We start from the raw sequence: 20,300 nt of genomic DNA, 5'->3' as shown, positions 1-20,300 counted from the left end.
TCGCCCGACGTCGTGTAGCGACAGAATGGCGACTCCACTAGGGAATTAGGGTTGAACCAACTGCTTGTGTTTATTTTTTATATTTTTTTTCTTATATGCTATTTATTTTTTGGCATTTATTTTATTTACATTATTTATTGCTGTAATTCTTTTCAATTTTTCATATTGCCACATGCATGCATGATATTTATTTGTGTATTCACACACTTCACAATGAACCCATAAAAGCTCTGGACCCGAGCTTCTTCCTTTTTAAGATTAGAAAAGAAAGATTCAAGTGGCAAGTGTGACTTATGTCCACTGATGCTCATTTGGACTTTCGCTTGGATTGTTACTCACCCTATGCAACGGGTATTGTGGAATTTTATCCCATACTCATGTTGCATAAGGTTAAGAGGCCGATTACTTCACAAGTAATTCGGGCAATTTAAGAACCAAATAATTTCTTTAAGGATAGAATAAACTAAGCCAAACCTTATGAGTTAAATCCTATCAAGTAGGATATAAGACACAAATAAATGTCAATGCATTAACATACATTTTCATATACATTCCATATTCTCATTATATCTCCACCGATCCTTATAGGAAGTGTGAGATGAAAAAAAAAAACCAAATTTATTGAGGAATTTTTGACCAGATCAAAATTAAGGCAACAAATTTCTTCCTTCAATCAGTTCAAGTTCCTGTAGGTTTGGAGTTCTCAGTGAGAACTTTCTTAAGAGAATCTGATCTGGTCTATTCCTCATCATTAGTTAAAGGAAAGCCTGAAACAAATAACAAGCATGCATTATTCATATGGCATTTTGCATCCATTTATGCATTTCATTCATTTTTATTGCATTCATTCAGGCTGAAATATAGGTCCCCCAAAAGACCATAAAATTCATTACACTCGACTGCGAAGAAAGATAATGGAGAACGAAGAAAGAGCACATCTAGAGGCTCATTATCAAAGGGAGTTGGAGAGCATGAAAACAGATATCGCAAGACTTACAAGTCTACTCGAGCAGGCCCTGGCATCCAAGTCTGGAGAGGATACCTCTAATCAGCTAGTAGTGGCAACTCCATCTGCATCTACGCCAGTAGCTCCTTTCAAATTCACTTCTCATTATCTAGGGGCAAATCCTTCTTCATCAGAACAGCAGTTCACTGCCAATGTTCCATCAGCACAAGTGCCGATCATAAACTTGACAACTGATGACTCACATAGGATGGGATACTCTAAACCTGTTGATTATGATAAATTGACCGCTCTAGAAGAAAGATTGAGAGCAGTTGAAGGGGCAGACTTATATGATCCTGTTCATGCTGCAGAGATGTGTTTAGTCCCAAATGTAGCTGTACCCAAAGAATTTAGGGTACCGGAATTTATCAAGTATACGGGAACTGAATGCCCACTCACTCATCTTAAATCTTATTGCAATAAGATGGCAGAAGTGGTGAATGATGAGAAACTTCTCATCCATTTCTTTCAAGATAGTCTTTCTGGATCAGCACTAAGCTAGTATACAAGGCTAGATAATACAAAGATCAGAAAGTGGAAAGATTTGGTCAAAGCTTTTGTGGAGCAGTACAAATTCAACATGGAGGTAGCCCCGGACAGGTCAAGCTTGTTAGTCATGGAGAAGGGCAACAAAGAGACTGTAAGAGAATACGCTTTGAGATGGCGTGAAAAAGCATCCCATGTGCAACCCTCTTTGTTAGAAAACGAAATGGTCACTCTGTTTACCAACATTTTTAAATCTCCTTACTTTGAACACCTAGTGGGTAGTTCAGCTCAGCATTTTTATGATGCTGTAACTATTGCTGAGAGGATAGAACAAGCAATAAGAATGGGGAGAATGTCAGAGCCTATTGAGATGAAAGGTTTTATCGGGAAAAAGAAGGAGTCTGAGGTGAACAATATGGAAGGAGGGTACAAGGGTAATAAGAAAAATTACCATCACTATAACTTCCAAATACCTACCCAACAAGTTGCAAATGTAAACTTCACTAAACCTTCCCCTACCAACCAACAAAGTCAACCAAATAACCAACAAAGTAACCAGATTGTTAATCCTCCAAGAAGGAATTTTCAAAGAACCCAAGAACGGTTGCCACCATTACCACTTCTCTTGGGAGAAATGTATTCGAAGTTGTTGAGTATTGGGCAAGTAGCCCCTGTTCCCTTAACCCCACTACAACCTCCATACCCAAATTGGTATAAGCCTGATATGACATGTGAGTATCATGCTGGCATTGCTGGGCATAACATTGAAAGCTGCAATGCATTCAAAAACAAGCTTCTGCAATTGATAAAAGCTGGATGGATAACTTTCGAAGATGCACCGAATGTGAATTCCAACCCTTTACCCAATCATGCTACAAGTAGTGGAGGGGTGAACATGATGGAAGTCTTGGGACAAGAACCTGCTATCATGGATATCAACAATGTAGAGGAAGGTGAAGAGAAAGGCTGGAACTGTGATGATGGGACAAGAATAATAAAAGAAGATGAATTGTTACCACAGTTAACTGTCCATGCTCTAGAAGAAGCTCCAACCAATGTCTTTGTGCAAAAGCTTTCAGTTGAAGAAGTATTCCAGAATTGGGAGATTGAAGAAGCCCCAATTGTTTTCAAGAAGTAATGATTAAGTGTCTACTTATGTTTGCTTTTATATGCTTTGCATTGTAGTTTGCTTTGTGTTTTTATACCTAGTTGGAAATCTTGGTTCAAGATGACAACATAAGGTCTTTTCATAATTGTTGAGCCAACTTTTAAAATAATATTGAGATCAAGCATTTTCATCAGTATTTGTTGAATTCCTTTTTTTTATTCGGCTACAAGATATGCATTCACATTAAAAAACACCTTCCGCTTTCGGGAATTCTGAAAGTGAATCCTCTATAAATCCACAAACATATTGCATTGAAAATGAATGGCCAAACTTTGATAAGGATGAGATTGCAATGGATGAAGAGGAATGGGATGAAGAGTTTGCTAGACGGGTAGAACAGTCGGAGCATGCTTGGAAACCTGCGAAGGAAGAACTAGAGGTGATAAATGTAGGCACTAAGCAAGATAAAAGAGAGTTAAAGATTGGAACTCTGATCACTACAGAAGAAAGATGCAGTTTAACCTCATTACTACAAGAGTATATCGATGTGTTTGCCTGGTCTTATACTGATATGCCTGGTTTAGACATTGATATTGTAGTACACAGATTACCTTTGATAGAAGGATGTAAACCTGTTAAGCAGAAATTAAGAAAAACTCGCCCAGATATTGTGCTCAAGGTCAAGGCAGAGATAGAGAAGCAGTGGGATGCCGGTTTTCTAGAAGTTATTAAATACCCTCAATGGGTATCTAATATAGTGGTGGTACCAAAAAAAGATAACAAAATCAGAGTATGTGTAGATTTCAGGGATCTAAACAAAGCCAGTCCGAATGATGATTTTCCTTTGCCTCATATAGATGTCTTGGTAGACAATGCTGCTAGGAGTTCAACTTACTCCTTCATGGATGGATTCTCCGGTTATAACCAGATTAAAATGGCTGAAGAAGATAAAGAGAAGACCACTTTTGTCACACCATGGGGAACGTTTTGCTACAAAGTGATGCCATTCGGGTTGAAAAATGCTGGAGCCACATATCAAAGGGCAATGGTGACACTTTTCCATGATATGATGCATAAAGAGATTGAAGTGTATGTGGATGATATGATTGCCAAGTCTAATAATGAAGAAGATCATGTTCAGGTTCTAAGAAGATTATTTGAAAGACTAAGAAAGTATCAATTGAAGCTGAATCCTTCAAAATGCTCGTTTAGGGTAAAGTCTGGAAAGTTGCTAGGATTTGTGATAAGCAATAAAGGAATAGAGGTCGATCCTGATAAAGTGAAAGCAATTCAGGCTATGACGGTTCCTAAGACCGAGAAAGAAGTAAGAGGTTTCTTAGGACGTTTGAATTACATTGCTCGATTCATATCTCAGTTAACAACAACATGTGAGCCAATTTTTCGATTACTTCGGAAAAAGAACCCTGGTATATGGGACAAAGATTGTCAAGATGCTTTTGATAAAATAAAGCAATACTTACAGAATCCACCTTTACTCGTGCCCCCTGTGCTTGGAAGACCTTTGATCTTGTATTTGACAGTAACTGAGGTAGCAATGGGCTGTGTGTTGGGACAACATGATGAGTCTGGAAGAAAGGAGCAAGCTATCTATTATTTGAGTAAGAAGTTTACAGATTATGAATCCAGATATACTGTGACTGAGAAGCTATGTTGTGCTCTTGTATGGAGTACGAAGCGTCTTCGACAATATATGTTGTATTATACCACCTGGTTGATCTCAAAAATAGATCCTCTTAAATACATCTTTGAGAAACTCTACTTGTCAAGCCGAATAGCAAGATGGCAAGTGATGTTGGCTGAGTATGACATTGTATACAAGACAAGAAAATCTGTAAAAGGAAGTGTAATTGCTGATCATCTAGCAGATAATGCTATCAATGACTATGAGCCTTTGAAATTTGACTTCCCGGATGAGGATGTGTTGATAGTAGAAGAGGACAAAGAAAAGAATGATTGGTGGATCATGTATTTTGATGGGGCAGTGAATGTTTCTGGTAATGGAGCAGGCGCTGTGATAATCTCACCTGACAAGAAGCAATATCCCGTCTCAGTCAAACTACAATTTGAATGCACTAACAATACTGCTGAATATGAGGCTTGTATCCTTGGATTAGAAGCTGCTTTGGAGATGAAAATAAAGAAGCTTGATGTCTATGGGGATTCAATGTTAATAATCTGTCAAGTGAAAGACGAATGGCAGACCAAGGAGGAAAAATTGATACCATATCAACAATATCTCTCGAAACTGACTGAGGGCTTTGATGAGATAGATTTTACCCACATGGAAAGAGACAAAAACCAGTTTGCTGATGCTTTGGCAACCTTAGCTTTTATGGCCAAAACTGATTACGGAGTCAGGGTACAACCAATCTGTATTGAGATTAGAAATTTTCCAGCTCATTGTTGTTCAATTGAAGGAGAAATAGATGGGAACCCATGGTTTTATGACATCAAGTAGTTTATCCAATATCAAGAGTATCCCTTGGGGGCATCCAAAGCATATATGAAGACCTTGAGAAGGTTAGCTCTAGAATTTTACCTGGATGGAGAAATTCTGTACAAAAGGTCATTCAATGGGACTTTACTAAGATGTTTAGATGAAATCGAAGCTAAGGTAGCATTGCAAGAAATTCATGAAGGAATTTGTGCAACTCATGCAAGCGGGCATATGATGGCTAGACAATTACAACGATCTGGGTATTTCTAGATGACCATGGAGAAAGATTGCATCGATTATGTCAGGAAATGTCATAAATGTCAAGTGTATAGTGATAAGATAAATGCACCTCTAGCTTCTCTATTTAATATGACATCACCATGGCCATTTGCAATGTGGGGAATAGATATGATTGGGCCAATCAACCCAAAAGCCAGCAATAAGCATCAATTTATCTTAGTAGCCATTGATTACTTCACAAAGTGGGTGGAGGCCAGCTCTTATGCCCATGTAACTCAAAAGGTGGTCAAGAGTTTTATTGAGAAAGATTTGATCTGTCGGTATGGTTCACCTGAGAAGATAGTGACCGACAATGCCCAGAATTTTAATGGAAAAATGATCACAGAATTGTGCATGAAGTGGAAAATTAAACATTCAAACTCATCTCCCTACAGACCAAAGATGAATGGTGCTGTTGAAGCTGCAAACAAGAATATCAAGAAGATTATCCAGAAGATGGTAGTTAATTACAAGGATTGGCATGAGATGCTTCCCTTTGCTCTACATGCATATCGCACAGCAGTAAGAACGTCTACTGGAGCTACACCTTATTCACTAGTATTTGGGATGGAGACGGTGATGCCTTTGGAAGTAGAAATTCCATCTTTGAGAGTACTAATAGAATCTGAACTAGAAGAAGCTGAATGGGTTAAAGTGAGATATGAGCAGCTAAACATGATAAGTGAGAAGAGGTTGGCCACAATTTGTCATCACCAGCTATACCAAAGAAGGATGGCCAAAGCATATGACCGGAAAGTCCGACCAAGAGAATTCAAAGAGGGGGATCTTGTACTAAAAAAAAATCTTACCACTACCAAGTGAAGACCGAAGCAAGTGGGCACCAAACTATGAAGGCCCATATGTAGTGAAGAAAGCTTTCTCCGGAGGGGCTATGTTGTTAACTAGGATGGATGGAGATGATTTACCTAGGCCCGTGAACTCTGATTCTGTGAAAAAGTATTATGTGTGATGTATTTCATCCAATCAAAATCAAATGAAATGAAGTTTTGGCCAGGAAATTTTCTTTGCATATACCTCACCAAAAAGCTCATGCATGATTTCAATGGCTCAACAATCTGATCTTTCAAATGTTTTTTTTACAAGAGAACCCATTCTTCTTAAATGAGGTTTTAAAAGAATTGATTTTGTTTATGATTTCAATGAAATAAATCAATGATTTGTTTAGGATAATGTTCAAAACAATTCTTTTAAAAGAGATGACTATACAAGTCAAAAACACGCAATTGGAACAACTATCACTTAAATTTTATCTTGGACTTACATTTTATCAGCATGAATAATGGTTGGTAGTACATTACCTTGACATGGACTCGCAAAACATGGTATCTTATAAATCCAAAACATTACGCTGGATGTGGACAAAGTTTATTGGTTTTAACCGATCTTACTTGAAATGAAGAAAGGCCATCTTTGATATTCCTTTCACTTTCTTTTAAAATTATCCTTTGCAGTCCCAATTTGAGCCGAGTCTATTTAAAGTTTTTTTTTTTTATAAGAACCTTAACTAAGATCACACCCTACACTGGGGGCAAAACGAAAGAAATGATCATGGAAATCATCTTGAAGACATGTGAGCTTATGAGTTTGACAACAACAAAAAAAAAAAAATTCCAAATAATTGAGAGAATTCCCAAAAAATAGAAAAAAATTCCTAATTTGGAATATTTAGTATATTTTATTGTCAAGATAGCAAAAGGAAAGATGAAGATAAGATAACAGTGATCTATACTTTTCAAACCCTTAAACACTTTTTTTGAGCTTATGAAATCCCTTTTCTTTTACAGCCTTGAGCCATAAATACATTACATGCCTTTAAAGTCCTTTCTAATCAAGGAAGCAACCTGAATTAATAAACAGCGTTCCCAAAATATAAGAGACTTTTTCATAAAGAGTCATGATGTAGCAAATAATTACTCATTATTATTCATGCTGATAAAAGGAGTGTTTCTAAACATAAAAGGCAATTGTTCCTTTTCCCTCAAAATACATTCAAGCAATCGCTTGAACACGTTGAAAACCAAAGCAGAAGGTCATCTCATCACTTACCTTTATTTGAGATTACTTTTACTAAGAGATTTAATACAAATCCTTAGAGTTGCTTGAACATTGTTATAAACAGATATTGAGAGTTTCAGTTTTCAAAAACAAAAGAGATCTTTTGAAAAATCATTTTTGAAAAAATGATTTTCTATGTGAAGAAGAAAGATATATGACACACCAAGAGTCAGTGTTAGAAAATCAGAGATTCTAACGACAACAAGAGCAAATGAGGAAATGAAGAGAGACAATTACTTCTTTCAAGGGTAGAGAAGCAATCATAAGAAATATTCCAGAGGCAAAGAAGCAGTCACCTGATTTCTAATGGCACAAAGAAATTTGTTTTCCTGGTGGGAGATACACATGAAAATTAAGTGAGATAATCCTCATATATTGACCATATGAATTGGTTAAAGAATCCTCAACAACGGAAATGTTACCAACAACACGATGTCAGGCAAGGGAGAAGCTAATGCTCTCAATGAAGTATCCAATGGAGAAAGAGGTAGTGACTATTGAGAAACTCAAACAAAGTTTATCTTGGAGAACTCAACAACATGGGTCAGCTTGAGTAGATTTGAAAGACGCGTGAATCAAAAGAGCTTGCTAACATTCAAGATCGCCAGACAAGATGAATAGGGGATCTATATTTCAAAAAGGTAAGATGTATCACATACCATCTAACTTCACAAACATTGCATATTTGTCTTGTAGATATTTCTTGAAACAAAATTCCCAACAGGATCCAACGAGATTCAGACGAAATGAAGTCATTTTAATCACATCCAATATGACAATTTCATGAAAGAAAAATTCATAAATGAAGACAAGAAAGATGGATTTTTTATTCATGACAAAAGGTTTAAAAGTACAAATATTAAACAGTGCGAGGACGATCAGGGATATTGTCATCTTGATCATTAATCAGGCCTCGAAGTTCTTTGAATTGTTTACGCATATTCTCCATCTCTTCCTCAAACTCGAGGTGTCGTGTGTTAACATAGTCCTTCCAAAAGTCAACACGTGTATTCAGCTCTTGGTTCCTCCTCTCCAAGTCGTTTCTCTGACGTCTTTCATCACGGAGTCTATTCCTTAAATTCTCAATCAGATGATGGACATCAAGAACCTGAGTATTCAGCTCAAGTCTTCTAGCATGAAGACGCTCTGCAACGTTCACCAGAGATGAAGTAGCTCTGATATTGAGAGCAAGTGACTGATTCACTGCTTCAATATCGCTCCTAGCTGCCAGCATGGTTTCATCACGGGGAAGGACCATGTCTCTAGCCACGGCTACAACAGTATCTTCATTGTCCATTACAGTATCTTCTATTGTCACTGGACGACCATTCACTTCAAAAGTAGTACGCTAAACTATAGGCTCTACTGCAGGAACAAGATTTGGGTTAACATTGGAAGAAGAGGAAGACATGATTAAAGCTTCAAGGGTTGGGAACTTTGAAAGGCTTGAAATACAAGAAGTTGATGATGTTTGTCACCAAAAACTGCGTAATTTATAAGGATTCTACTCTTACTATTACTCTGAACAGATGATCAAATCTCAACCGTAGATATAAGACTTTCATGAGAAGCTTTCATCATCTCTAAGATCGATTTACAAATCAGATCTCAACCGTAGATATAAGACTTTCGTGAGAAGCTTTCATCATTTTTGAGATCGATTTTTACAAATCAGATCTGAGTCATACAAATATGACTTCCTTTATAAGTTTTCATTAACCTTGAAAATCATAGTGAAATTACTTTCATGTATTTCATAAAATCAATCTGAAATCACTTTCATGCATTTCAGAAAACCATTGTTGAAATCACTTTCATGTATTTCACAAAACCATTAATGAAATCACTTTCATGTATTTCACAAAACCATTGATGAAATCACTTCCATGTATTTCACAAAATCAATCTGAAATCACTTTCATGTATTTCAAGAAATCAATGATGAAATCACTTTCATGTATTTCACAAAACCATTGTTGAAATCACTTCCATGTATTTCACAAAATCAATCTGAAATCACTTTCATGTATTTCAGGAAATCAATGATGAAATCACTTTCATGTATTTCATAAAATCAATCTGAAATCACTTTCATGTATTTCAGAAAACCATTGTTGAAATCACTTTCATGTATTTCACAAAATCAAGGATGAAATTACTTTCATGTAAAAAAATCTGAAATCACTTTCATGTATTTCACAAAAAAAATCAAGATTAAAAACATTTTCATGTTTTTTACTTGGGTAGGTCGCCCATAAGAATTAGACCAACTGAAAATATATGTGTTTTTCAACACCTTAATCATTTTTCTTTACAAAACTTCCTATACAAAGTCAAAAGAAAATGATATTTTTCAATGCTTTTGCGCCGTAAGCATTGTAAAAAGGGGGCAACTGTTGTAACCCAATTTTGGATTCACTAAAATTTTTTTAAATGTTATTTTATCTTATTATTCATGACAAAAAAATAAAAATAAAAAGAGGAGTGGAGCCGTCGCCCGACGTTGTGTAGCGACAAAAGGATTAAACGTACATGTATAAGAAAGAAACTCATTCTAAATTTTGCTTTTTATTTTTCTGGACGGAATTCATCGAAAGATTTAAGAAGAGGCCAATAGGATTTATTTTCTGGAGCAAGATTCTTTAAACAATTCAAGAAAAGGAGGAAGGAGAACAAGGGAGGTAGGATTCACAGCCTAGAGTCGTTGAAAGTATAATGAGGTTTAGAGATAGCTAGCTAGTAGCAAGATTCTTTGATAGATTTTGCTCTGTTTCTTCTTGATTTGTGGTTTAATGATAACTTTAGCCTAGTTTTTACATAATAAGCACTTTTTTTTTTAATGTATTTATAATTTATAGTTTCAAATATCTACATGATATTTGTTATTTAAATACTATTTATACTAAGTTAGGTTTGTATTTGATAATATCTATATTCTATAAATTATTAATTATCTAAACAAAGTCTACCTATTAAAAAAAGACAACTCATTAGATAATAATTTTCAATAATAATTTTCAAGGTACTGGTCTGGACTTTCTCTCATGTATCGGATATTGAGTGATGAGTACTATATTATAATAGGAATGTGGATACTCGTGATTAAGTTTATATATATACAACCTATAGTTTTAAATATCCACATGATATTATTATTTGAGTGCTATTTATATTGTTTTGTTATGTTTGGATCAGAAATAATTATTTGAAAATTTTAACTTATTTGAGTTGATTAAATTAATATTTATTCAATTCAGATTAAATTATCATTTCTATTTATTAAGATGTTTTATTTATTTGTTTTTGATAAAAATATTTATTTTTTATATTTGATTTAATTGAAAAATGTTGATAAAAAAAAAGAAGTTCAAAACAAAAGAGAATAAATCAAAACTTCCTAAGAGATAAAAATATCTTACGAAACTAGCTTTGTTAATAAATCATGAACCCGCATCAATTAATTCTTGTCTTTTCGTTTTTTTCATATATTTTTTATACATGCCAAATAAGAAACAATTATATTCAAGAAAATTTCATTAGCATAACTCAATTCGAAATAAAAAGGGAAGAAAAATACGTTAATTACAGGAGTTTCTTGTCGAAAATTCGGAAGAGTATAATCCATATAACAAACAACAAGTTATGCAGTTAAACAATTCTCCCAAGTGCCATATCTTGAACTAAAGCATCCTCCTCCGAGTGGTTTAACATGCTCTGAAAGCACAGCTCTAGCACAAGCATCCCAAGTGCTTGCTATCTCCAAAAGAGACAGGGGCTCTGAAAGGTTCCGAAGAGCTACGCTGAATCTCAGTTTTGTCTTCTCCGACAAATCTTCTAGCTCGTCACTGTCATGAAATTGTCCGAGATAGGTAAACAGGAGACATTTTCGGATCAGATTCTATACAGCTTGTAAAACTTGATCCAAGTTCAGAAGTGAAAAGCAATAAATCAAACACAAAGAATTTTCCCGTTTCTCACCTCAAACCAGAAGGTAACTTATCTAAGATAATTGGAGAAGAATTTGGAAATTCGGCAGGAACGAGCAAGCGCAAGGTAAGTTCTGGAAACTGTAAGCAGTGATGAAAGGGACTAATATATTAGTAAATGATCAATAAGAACTGTATTTGCAATCAATCAGTTAGTTTGAAAATCTGACCATGGGAGATGAAGCTAATGATTTAAAATCTCCACTGACGGCCACAGCCGTATAGGAACATTTGATGATGGTTCCTGCAGTAGCTTCAGGTAAAGAATCATCTTCTGTTGAATCAAAATCTACAGTAGTTTCGACTAACCGCTGGTTTACATGTCTGATTTCGTTCAACAGATCGTTGCTCGGCTGCGATAAGCAGTGCGAGTTAGAAGCATGAGGCGAAGAAGCAAGCATAAGCTTTGCTGACATGTGGAAGTCAACATAAATAAAACCTTACAATGAATAGAATGATCATAATATGTGTTGTAATTGCTGAAACAATTGACACATCCGGAAGAATTGCTGATTTTAGATTCCTATTCCTCATCAAGTGAAAGCAATCCGAGAGTTCCATCCAACCAAAATGTTCCATTTAAGGATTAATGGGAACTAGATTAATTATCTAGGAGACAGTCTTTTTTGTGCTTATGAGTATTACTAACCATCTTTCCACTCAAAGTAATCTCAGTTAAGAGAGAAGTGTTAAATGAACTACAATAGGTAAAGCGCAGGACATAACCTAGCAGCAGATGTAGGACATATCGGATAGGATTTAATGAAAAGCACTTAATACAAGAGTGAAAGTATGGAGGACCAGATGAATACCTCGGTCCTCAGCTTATTGAATCTAGATGTTGCAGTTGAATCAAAATCAGATATCCAATCCATTGGCTGCCCGATCGTGTCCGAGGCCATTGCATTAGACTGGTGCTCCATCTCTTTGTCTTTCATGCTTAAATGTTGTAAGGCAAAGTTCCTTTCTTGTACATGGAATATTGTTTCAGACACCAAATCCTCACCAATAGCACCCTTGGAGTGTCTTTCAGCTGATCCGCCAGCGATTTTATCGACCACATTGACAACTGAGTCAATATCATGGACAGCAGCACTTAATACATCTGGTGATAGTGATTTTACCTGTGAAAACATTGATCATCCACATAAACATGTAAACTTTATTTCGGAAGGAAAAATAGTAGTTATGAAGGGATAGCTGGCATTCCACGACATGATATCAATTTATGTATTGGGAACTTCAAAGTAATTGGAACAGAGTCTGATCATATCAAGAGGGACTCTGGTAGACATTTAGGTACTGAGAAGCAAACAGAGAAAATATACTCACAGCTTGAAGTAAACGCTGGAGTGGTTGGTTTGTGTCAGATGTGTTGGGTGAGCTAGTATACTCTTCGAGTAAAGGGGAGGCTGATATCCCGGGTGTGCCGCTTGCAGTAGATTGATTGTGACTTTGTGTCTGGCTATCAACTTGGTTAAATGCGACATATTCTGAAGTTGAAGTCAGGGGAGTAGAAGCGGGAGAAGCTAAAGGAAAAGTTTGCTGGTCCATACGAGCAGAAGAGAGCTGAGATTTTCGAGGAGAACTGGAGTGTGGTTGATGTATAGTTGTTGATATCAGTGGTTGATGCAGATTTTCTGGAGATTCCATAGCTGGAGAGCCACTTTTTTGGTTGTTACGGATCAGCATCTGTTCCTTTTTGTGCTGAATATTTTGTTTCTGCGTTTGCTGCTCGAGGTTATGTGTCAGCGTTGTCTGATGAGCAAACGGAGAATCGAAAGCATTCACAATGTTATTGCTAGATAAATTAGTATGTTGTGGTGCAGCAGAAAAGTTTATGCCTGTTTTCCTTGCAGACTGCTGAAGCATACTAGGTCCATTCCTTTGTTCCAAACCCATTCCAGAACTATATTGAAGTGAGCTGAAGAAACTGGGTCGTGAATTTAGAAACCTTGACTGCATCGAAGATGTGAGAGATGAAGTGCCCAAACCATTTGTCACAGTTAAATTCACTGGATGTAGCTGGAGTTTCTCATTCCAGTTTAGAGGAGGCTGAGATATTAGGGATTGACCACTGTTCTGCAGACAAAGGTCTGCTTGTTGCTCAACAGAGGCAGTGCTCTTCTTCCGAAAGTAGTTCACAAACTTAATAATAGCTTGCTGAGCCATCTGCAACTTCTCCTTGGAAGCATTTGCCATCTGATTCCGCTGTAATGAAAAAATCGGCATGTTTTTTTCTATCCAAATCACTTGCTTCATGTACCTCATAGCTTGATCTGGATCTGTTTCCTGCAGGAAAGATCAAAGGTGATAATTAGCAGAAAATTCTGCAGGAACAAAAACTGACGGATTAAAGCATATGTGCTGCAGGAAACCAGAGCAAGTTATAAAGTGCGAGAAGTGAAATAGCTCATATACCTTGTCAAGTAGGGACTTCAAATTTTTGTATAAGTATTCCATTTGTGGCTTATACTGTTGTTTAAAGTCTTGAAGCTGCAAAGGAAATAAAGATATTCTAATCAGTTGCAAGAATCTTCGACTTCATTATCAACCATTAGAATACATCAGATTTGAGTGTCCGAGATAGCTTTATTTTTGTTTCCCAAACAGGGAGGGGACGGTGCTGTCACCACATGACCAATTCATAGTATAATCATACACATTCTAATATTTTTCCTATCCAAATTCCATATGAAATGATAAATACTTCGGCAATGCAAATGACAGACATTCCTTTGCAAAAAACGTAATGGAAACTTCAAGAAATACTCAGTTTAATCAATAAAAATTACCTTTTGATAGTCCGCATCATGCCCATCAGCTGTATTGGCAAGTTGGTTTGATGATTTTGGCTCTGCTGATGCTACAGAAGATTGATAATGCATTATTAGCCCCTCAAAGAGGGAAAACAAAACAGAAGAAAATATTGATAGAGAGACAGAAAGAAAATGTTTGCGAACTTCATGAAAGATATTTTGAATAAGCAATTGATAGGGCACATTTCTACAGTAATACGAAGAGATGGGGTTAAAATAACCCAGAAAGCGAAAGCACAAGCACAGGCCTTTTTAAAAGAAAGCCGCTTTGCTTTTGAATCAAAGCAGGATACCCTATGCTTTCAATCAAAAGGTAACATCAAAGGAGGATAACCTATATGCTTTTGATAATAAACTCTTTCACCTCGCTGTGGAGAATCACACTACAACACCGAAAGAGTCAGATCAAGACGACACAAAAGGCCTTGCAAAGCAGAAGAAACAAGATATTCAATTTGAATTGGGTTTGGCTTTACAGGACTGTTTGCAATCACAAGCAAGACAAGAGGAGGAGCACCATGAAGTGATGAAATATATAACAAATCCTGCAAACATGAGAAAACTTTGGAAGAAGCTGATACCTGATGAGGACCCAGCAAATGACCTATGTGACTGAAAAAGCTTCTGCTGATCAGTAATACTCCTCTGCTGATGAAAGGAAGCTGAAGTTTGAGGTCTTGGTTGGATCTCTTCTTGCGACAAGCCACTTTGTTTTTGAGAACCCAGAATCTGATGCGACTGAACTGGCTGTGTGATTTTCTGGACTTTCTGTTCAGAAGCCGTAACCTCTTGTTGTTGAATCATGTGCCTTGAACTCTGATGCAAGTGCGAATTCAAGATAATTGATTGTGGTCCAGCCATTTTTTGCTGATGCTGAATTTCAGAAACATCTCGTTGTTGGCCCAGGGGCTGCTGGAATGATGGTAAAACGTTTTGTTGGGGCATCGACCACTGTCGCTGCTCTGAAGCATCATGATGCTGCCTGAGTTGTTGATTCTGTTGAAACATTGTGCTATTTGATGGCTGTGCAAATGATGATTGCTGGTATTGTGGTGATGCTGATGGTGGCTGAGAATATAGATTCTGAGTAGTCTGTGATGTAACATGCTTCTGCCGCTGATGAGGTTGGCGGTTATGAATGTCAGGTTGGATGGCGAACCTCTTACTAATATTCTGGACCTTATCCTTCAGAATTTGATCCTGAAACTCCTGTTGTTGTAACTGGTACATCAGCTTCTGATCTGAAGACTGGCTTCCTGGCACCCCACTCTGAAAATCAGGAGACATATTTGGTTGCATATTTTGTTCAACCAAATTATTACCAACCAAATATTGGGAAAATTGTGCTATAGCATTTGTCTCCGAGCTTTGACCAACATCATTTACAATTGAGGTCTGACCTAGACCTGTGACAGAAAAGAATAGGTTAAATCAATAGTTATAGTTCCTTCAAATCAATCTCATTATATACAGAAACGTAGCGCCTAAAAATGCCGTAGCTTCTAAAACAAAGAACAGTGCAGTCCGTACTTCTGCAAGAGTTTTGTGCATATTTGGGTTAAAAACTAACAGGGGCTTTAGCATACAAAGAAGTAAAGCAAGAGAAAATATAACAAGCAAAACGAATGGCAGACGCAAAATTGTTGCGTTCTGTTACACAAAATTTGGAACTGTAACTTGTCATCTTGTTTCTACTTGTTCATTTCAAGAGCATTTAAACCGCTGTAATTCTCATGCTTTCTACAGGCATAATAATACTGTATTGGACATTAAGTCCGACTCCATAGAACAACTTACCTGAGGGATTTTTACCTGTTGTCTGGGAAGCTTCAGACTTTATGGTACTAAATGAGCCCATCTTCTTACCTATTGTATAAGCATAACTTCCCTGAGAAACAAAGAAGAGACCGAAGAATGAACAATTGACACAAAGGAAACTTGATGAGCCGAAAACCATATTAAATAATTAATAATAGGAAAGTAATAACAAAATAAAACCAAATAACATAATAATGGCAGCTAATTTATGTATCTATGGAATCATATTTCAATAGTCAGGATAAACAACTCAAGGGATATAAGAAATGGATAAGAAGCTGTAGACGATTTCGACAATTCGGAATGAATATCGTGAAGATATTTACATAGGAAAAAACAATCAATTATACTGATAGAAACTGAAACATGAAGGAAATAAAAGATGATGTAATAAATATAATATTTTCTCCTTTAATGGTTTTCCAAGTAAAAATTCTGTGGACAATTGACAGCAAAGGAAATTAAATAGAACATAACTGTCACCAAATCATGGCTGATAGAGAAAAAGATCGCTGAAAAAGTTAACAGCATATACTTCCGAGAGCACAGCCCGAACCGATAAGTAATCAACATTTTGCACACAGCAGATTGGTCAAGTGACGTTTGAAATTTGATTAATATGACTACCTGTGTTGCTGAATTTCTGAATGTCTTATCTTCAAATTGCACAGCAATTTTCCTTAGCCGATTTAGAAATTCAGGATCAGAAGAAGCCTGCATCTTGTAGTGGTCTTTCAAGTTTCCCAGTCTATCATGTCATAGCAAGAAAGCACAAACTCAATAAAAAGTTCCTCCTTTCATAACTAACATATTATGAAAGTTTATAGCATTTGAAATGAGTAAATAACAAGTTTATCGATCAGAGTAACAATTGTTGATATGTAATTCTCAAGAAGCATCCTGTGACATGATACTTAATTTAAAATCAAGACAGCAAAAACTTGAAGTTTAAAATAATTCGAAACAAATTGGTATTTTATATCAAACCAGGGACAAAAACTGCAAAGGAGAAGCGATCCCGAAGCGAGCTTATTGACGAAACCAGGTACATTGATCTTAACATACCTTTCCTCAAATTTCTTTGGTAATTTTGATAACTCAGCAGGTGCTGACATATCAATGTTAATTTTCAGTGAAAGATTGACTAGATGACCCTGTGTGGAAACATTTAGTCGATCATTGACCAGATATTTTCGTAAACACCGTGTCTACCATGAGCAGATGCTTCATCTTCTGATCGTGGCCTCAACCTGACGTTTGACTCGGTGTCTGACATATCAATAACTCACGATAGAAAAAAACTTCCAAGCATACGACATGCGATGCTCAAACTCTCAACTGGTAACCAATCAACCAGAGACAACTATTCCAACTCACTTCTTATTATCCCAATTCCCAAAAATACTTAAAAATCCCCACAAGATGTAAAACAAGAAGACATCAACTTATTACCCTATTCATGTAATTAAACAAACAAACAAAGAAAGAAACCTTAATCAATAAATTAAAAAGAAAAAAAAAGCATACATCTTTTCGACAACTTTCTTTCTGACTTCAGATGTCAATTCTGCTCTCCAATCCTGTCTTTGACTTGTCATCCCTTCAACTTTTAAACCCTTAAAACTTTTGTCCTCCATCATGCAAAAAACCCCCACCAAAAGAACCTGGAAAGAAACACACACACAGAAACACAAATATACATGAGATAGTATAACAACAGATTCGAAACAAGAGAGAGAAAAAGATCCAGCCTAGATAACAGGAAAAAAATACAGAAAAACCCTTACAGATGGGTTTTAGAAGAGAAACAAAAGATGGTGCAGGTGACCCTTTTGTTCTTTGAAGCGGGAGACGAGTGCGGGGATTCGTTAATGTATATAGATTTGGTTTTGATTGGATTTTTCTTATTAAGATTTTGGAGGAGAGTAGGAGTGACTGTTTTGTCAAGGAAATCTGTGAGGGTTTGGGATTCGTTACGTGAAGACTCACAGGGTGTGTAGTTTTTATGAGAGGAGGCTCGCTGCTTACACGTTGTCGGGCGTTCACGTTATATGACACACCAAATAGGGTCGGTGCCATTCCATCCAGATTCTTAGTGAAGTAGTAGGTCAAGAGAAAAGCCCAATGAATCTTATCTTGGACCATACATTGAGTATTATAGTTGTTAATCTGACCCAAGACCTGATTAAAAAAAATAATTTATTATTAAAAAATAATTTTAACTTTAGGTTTGAATTAGATTTAGCCTAATTAGTTCAAGGGTTAACATGCTTGGTTACTTGAATTTCATCAATTTAATATGAAAATTATTTTAAATTAAAATTATATATGTTAGGATTTAAATAATAGATTTATCACGTCAATTTATTAGACCTAACAATCAAAATTATTTCAAATTAAAATTATATAGATTAAGATTTAAATAGTAAATTTATCAGGTCAACTTACTAGACTAAATCGAGGTTAATAACATCACGGAGAATAGCTTATTTTATAAAATCTTTACCTAAATATTTGGAATCTAATTCTAGTATTTTAGTTTTGTTAGTTATGGTTATGTGAATATTTATATACTTGATTTAGTTTTTTTTAGAGGCATGTATAGATTATATTCCTTTATTTCAAGCAATTTGTAGTTTTAAGATTAATAATTCACAAGCAATTTTCTTTTAGTATTTTTATTGGATGCATTTTTGAATAAGTGTTGTTTGATTGTGTTTTAAAATTGCTATATTTGATTATTGGTCATTCATCACATTGTTGTTTGTGTGTTTCTTAAATATAATTAATTATTGGATATTGTGATTTATTTCTTTGAAATTTCTATTTGAAACAAAGAGAAAAGGTTCAAATGAAAAATAAATAAATTGAAGAATGCCAGTAACATGTATCGACTTCATATGATGATATATAATTTGTGCCATTCATCCAATACAAATACAAGCATTAGTAATGGAATAATGTTAAAATTACAAGATAATTTATTTATAATTTTTTAATAACTAATCATACATTATTCATGATTTAAAGAATTGAAATATGTTAGATATCGCAGTACCTATTAAAGTAATATTTGTAACGTTTTTGTATAATAGCTTAATTATTATTAGTTGTCAAAAAATAATATTTGTAAAAAAAAAAAAAAGAGAGAAAAACACTCATATAGAAAAGATATCGTTTTGCATTAAAAAAACCTATTTATGTTAAGGAATATCAAGCAGTCCTACGAGAAAGACCTTTCCCACCTTCATCAATATTTCTAGCAATTTTTTTGAAGCTTATGTCTAGAAAACATTTTCAAGTTTATTTGAATACACGAGATTAATGGGAAGGTGTGCTTTTACTATTATCTAGGCTTTACTTGTGTGTTGAAAAATAATTTTTTTAAAATGGTTTTTATAAAAAATAAATTTTTTAAAAGTGATTTTTTTTAATGATACTAAATTTAATTGATAAAAAAGTTAAAAGATAATGAAATTAAAAATTATTTTAAATAAAAAATCACAAAAATGCAGACTAAATTTAATAGATAAAAGATTTCAATTAAGAAAAAAATAGTTAAAAAAAAAATCAAAGTTGATATAAAAATTAAATTAAACTAAATTTTAAGGGATAAATTTTTTTTAAAAAAATTCAAAACACAGTATATAACAATAAAAAAACTCATAATCAAACTTGATATAATCAATAAATAATAAGATATTTTTAATTTTTTATAACTTTTAAAAAATATATTTTTATCTAATTCTCCGCATCATCACCAACCAAATTAGGAAGATTTTGGGCTACTAGCACAAAAACAAATCTAGTAAAAATAATACAACTACAAAAAATTTTGATAAAATATTATATTTTAAAATCCTTGCGATTCTCAAATACAATTGATAAAAATATCATGAATAAAAAACATGATATCAAGTAAATATTGCATTTTAAAACTATAACATATATAAAAAAAATCAGGATTGGAAAGTGCAACATGTTAATTTGGCAGCGGCTGCAGAAATGATTTTTAAGAAAGAAGATGTCCTTGGAGGTTTGGAGATGAAGATGAAAACGAGTTTTGGGTGTTTCAAGGACAATAAACTACTAGCTGGTTTGCAAGCTTTTTGCAGAGACAAGGGGTTGTCGTGCTGGTTTAGAGAGAGAGGAGGAGGCTGTGTGCGTGTGCTGTGTGACTGATGAGTTGAAGAATGCCATAAAAAAAACTTACAATATGGATGATCTCTTCTATATGATAGTGTGTGTGTGTGTGTGTGTGTCT

General features: G+C 35.1%; 1 protein-coding gene and 1 pseudogene across 1 annotated transcript; one reads left to right on the top strand and one right to left on the bottom strand.

The window, feature by feature from the left end:
• Positions 1–9,992, top strand: part of LOC105137328 (SKP1-like protein 14) — a 10,898-nt pseudogene extending 906 nt beyond the window's left edge.
• A 1,038-nt stretch (positions 9,993–11,030) lies between these two features.
• Positions 11,031–17,993, bottom strand: LOC105137327 (mediator of RNA polymerase II transcription subunit 15a-like). The gene is made up of 12 exons (XM_011043042.1): positions 17,824–17,993; positions 17,564–17,700; positions 16,664–16,784; positions 16,016–16,106; positions 14,800–15,624; positions 14,195–14,265; positions 13,821–13,895; positions 12,732–13,691; positions 12,212–12,523; positions 11,570–11,752; positions 11,392–11,480; positions 11,031–11,258 (listed from the first exon to the last, which is right to left on the bottom strand). Exons 2-12 carry the CDS (start codon positions 17,674–17,676, stop codon positions 11,054–11,056), a joined length of 3,045 nt encoding a protein of 1,014 aa, XP_011041344.1. The 5' UTR covers positions 17,677–17,700; positions 17,824–17,993; the 3' UTR covers positions 11,031–11,053.
• Positions 17,994–20,300: the final 2,307 nt, after the last annotated feature.

Source organism: Populus euphratica, unplaced genomic scaffold (genome assembly GCF_000495115.2).
Source record: "Populus euphratica unplaced genomic scaffold, PopEup_1.0 scaffold66.1, whole genome shotgun sequence".
Lineage (NCBI taxonomy): Eukaryota > Viridiplantae > Streptophyta > Magnoliopsida > Malpighiales > Salicaceae > Populus > Populus euphratica.
This window is presented reverse-complemented; position numbering and strand designations above follow the sequence as displayed.

What these genes read in the sequence shown, in the direction of transcription:
- LOC105137327 (XM_011043042.1), bottom strand. Translation starts at nt 17,676, where the DNA reads ATGATGGAGGACAAAAGTTTTAAGGGTTTAAAAGTTGAAGGGATGACA. An exon ending in TCAATAAGCTGAGGACCGAG is followed by an intron (nt 11,753 to 12,211) that starts GTATTCATCTGG and finishes TGCTTATCGCAG; the next exon opens with CCGAGCAACGATCTGTTGAA. An exon ending in CATTAGCTTCATCTCCCATG is followed by an intron (nt 11,481 to 11,569) that starts GTCAGATTTTCA and finishes CACTGCTTACAG; the next exon opens with TTTCCAGAACTTACCTTGCG.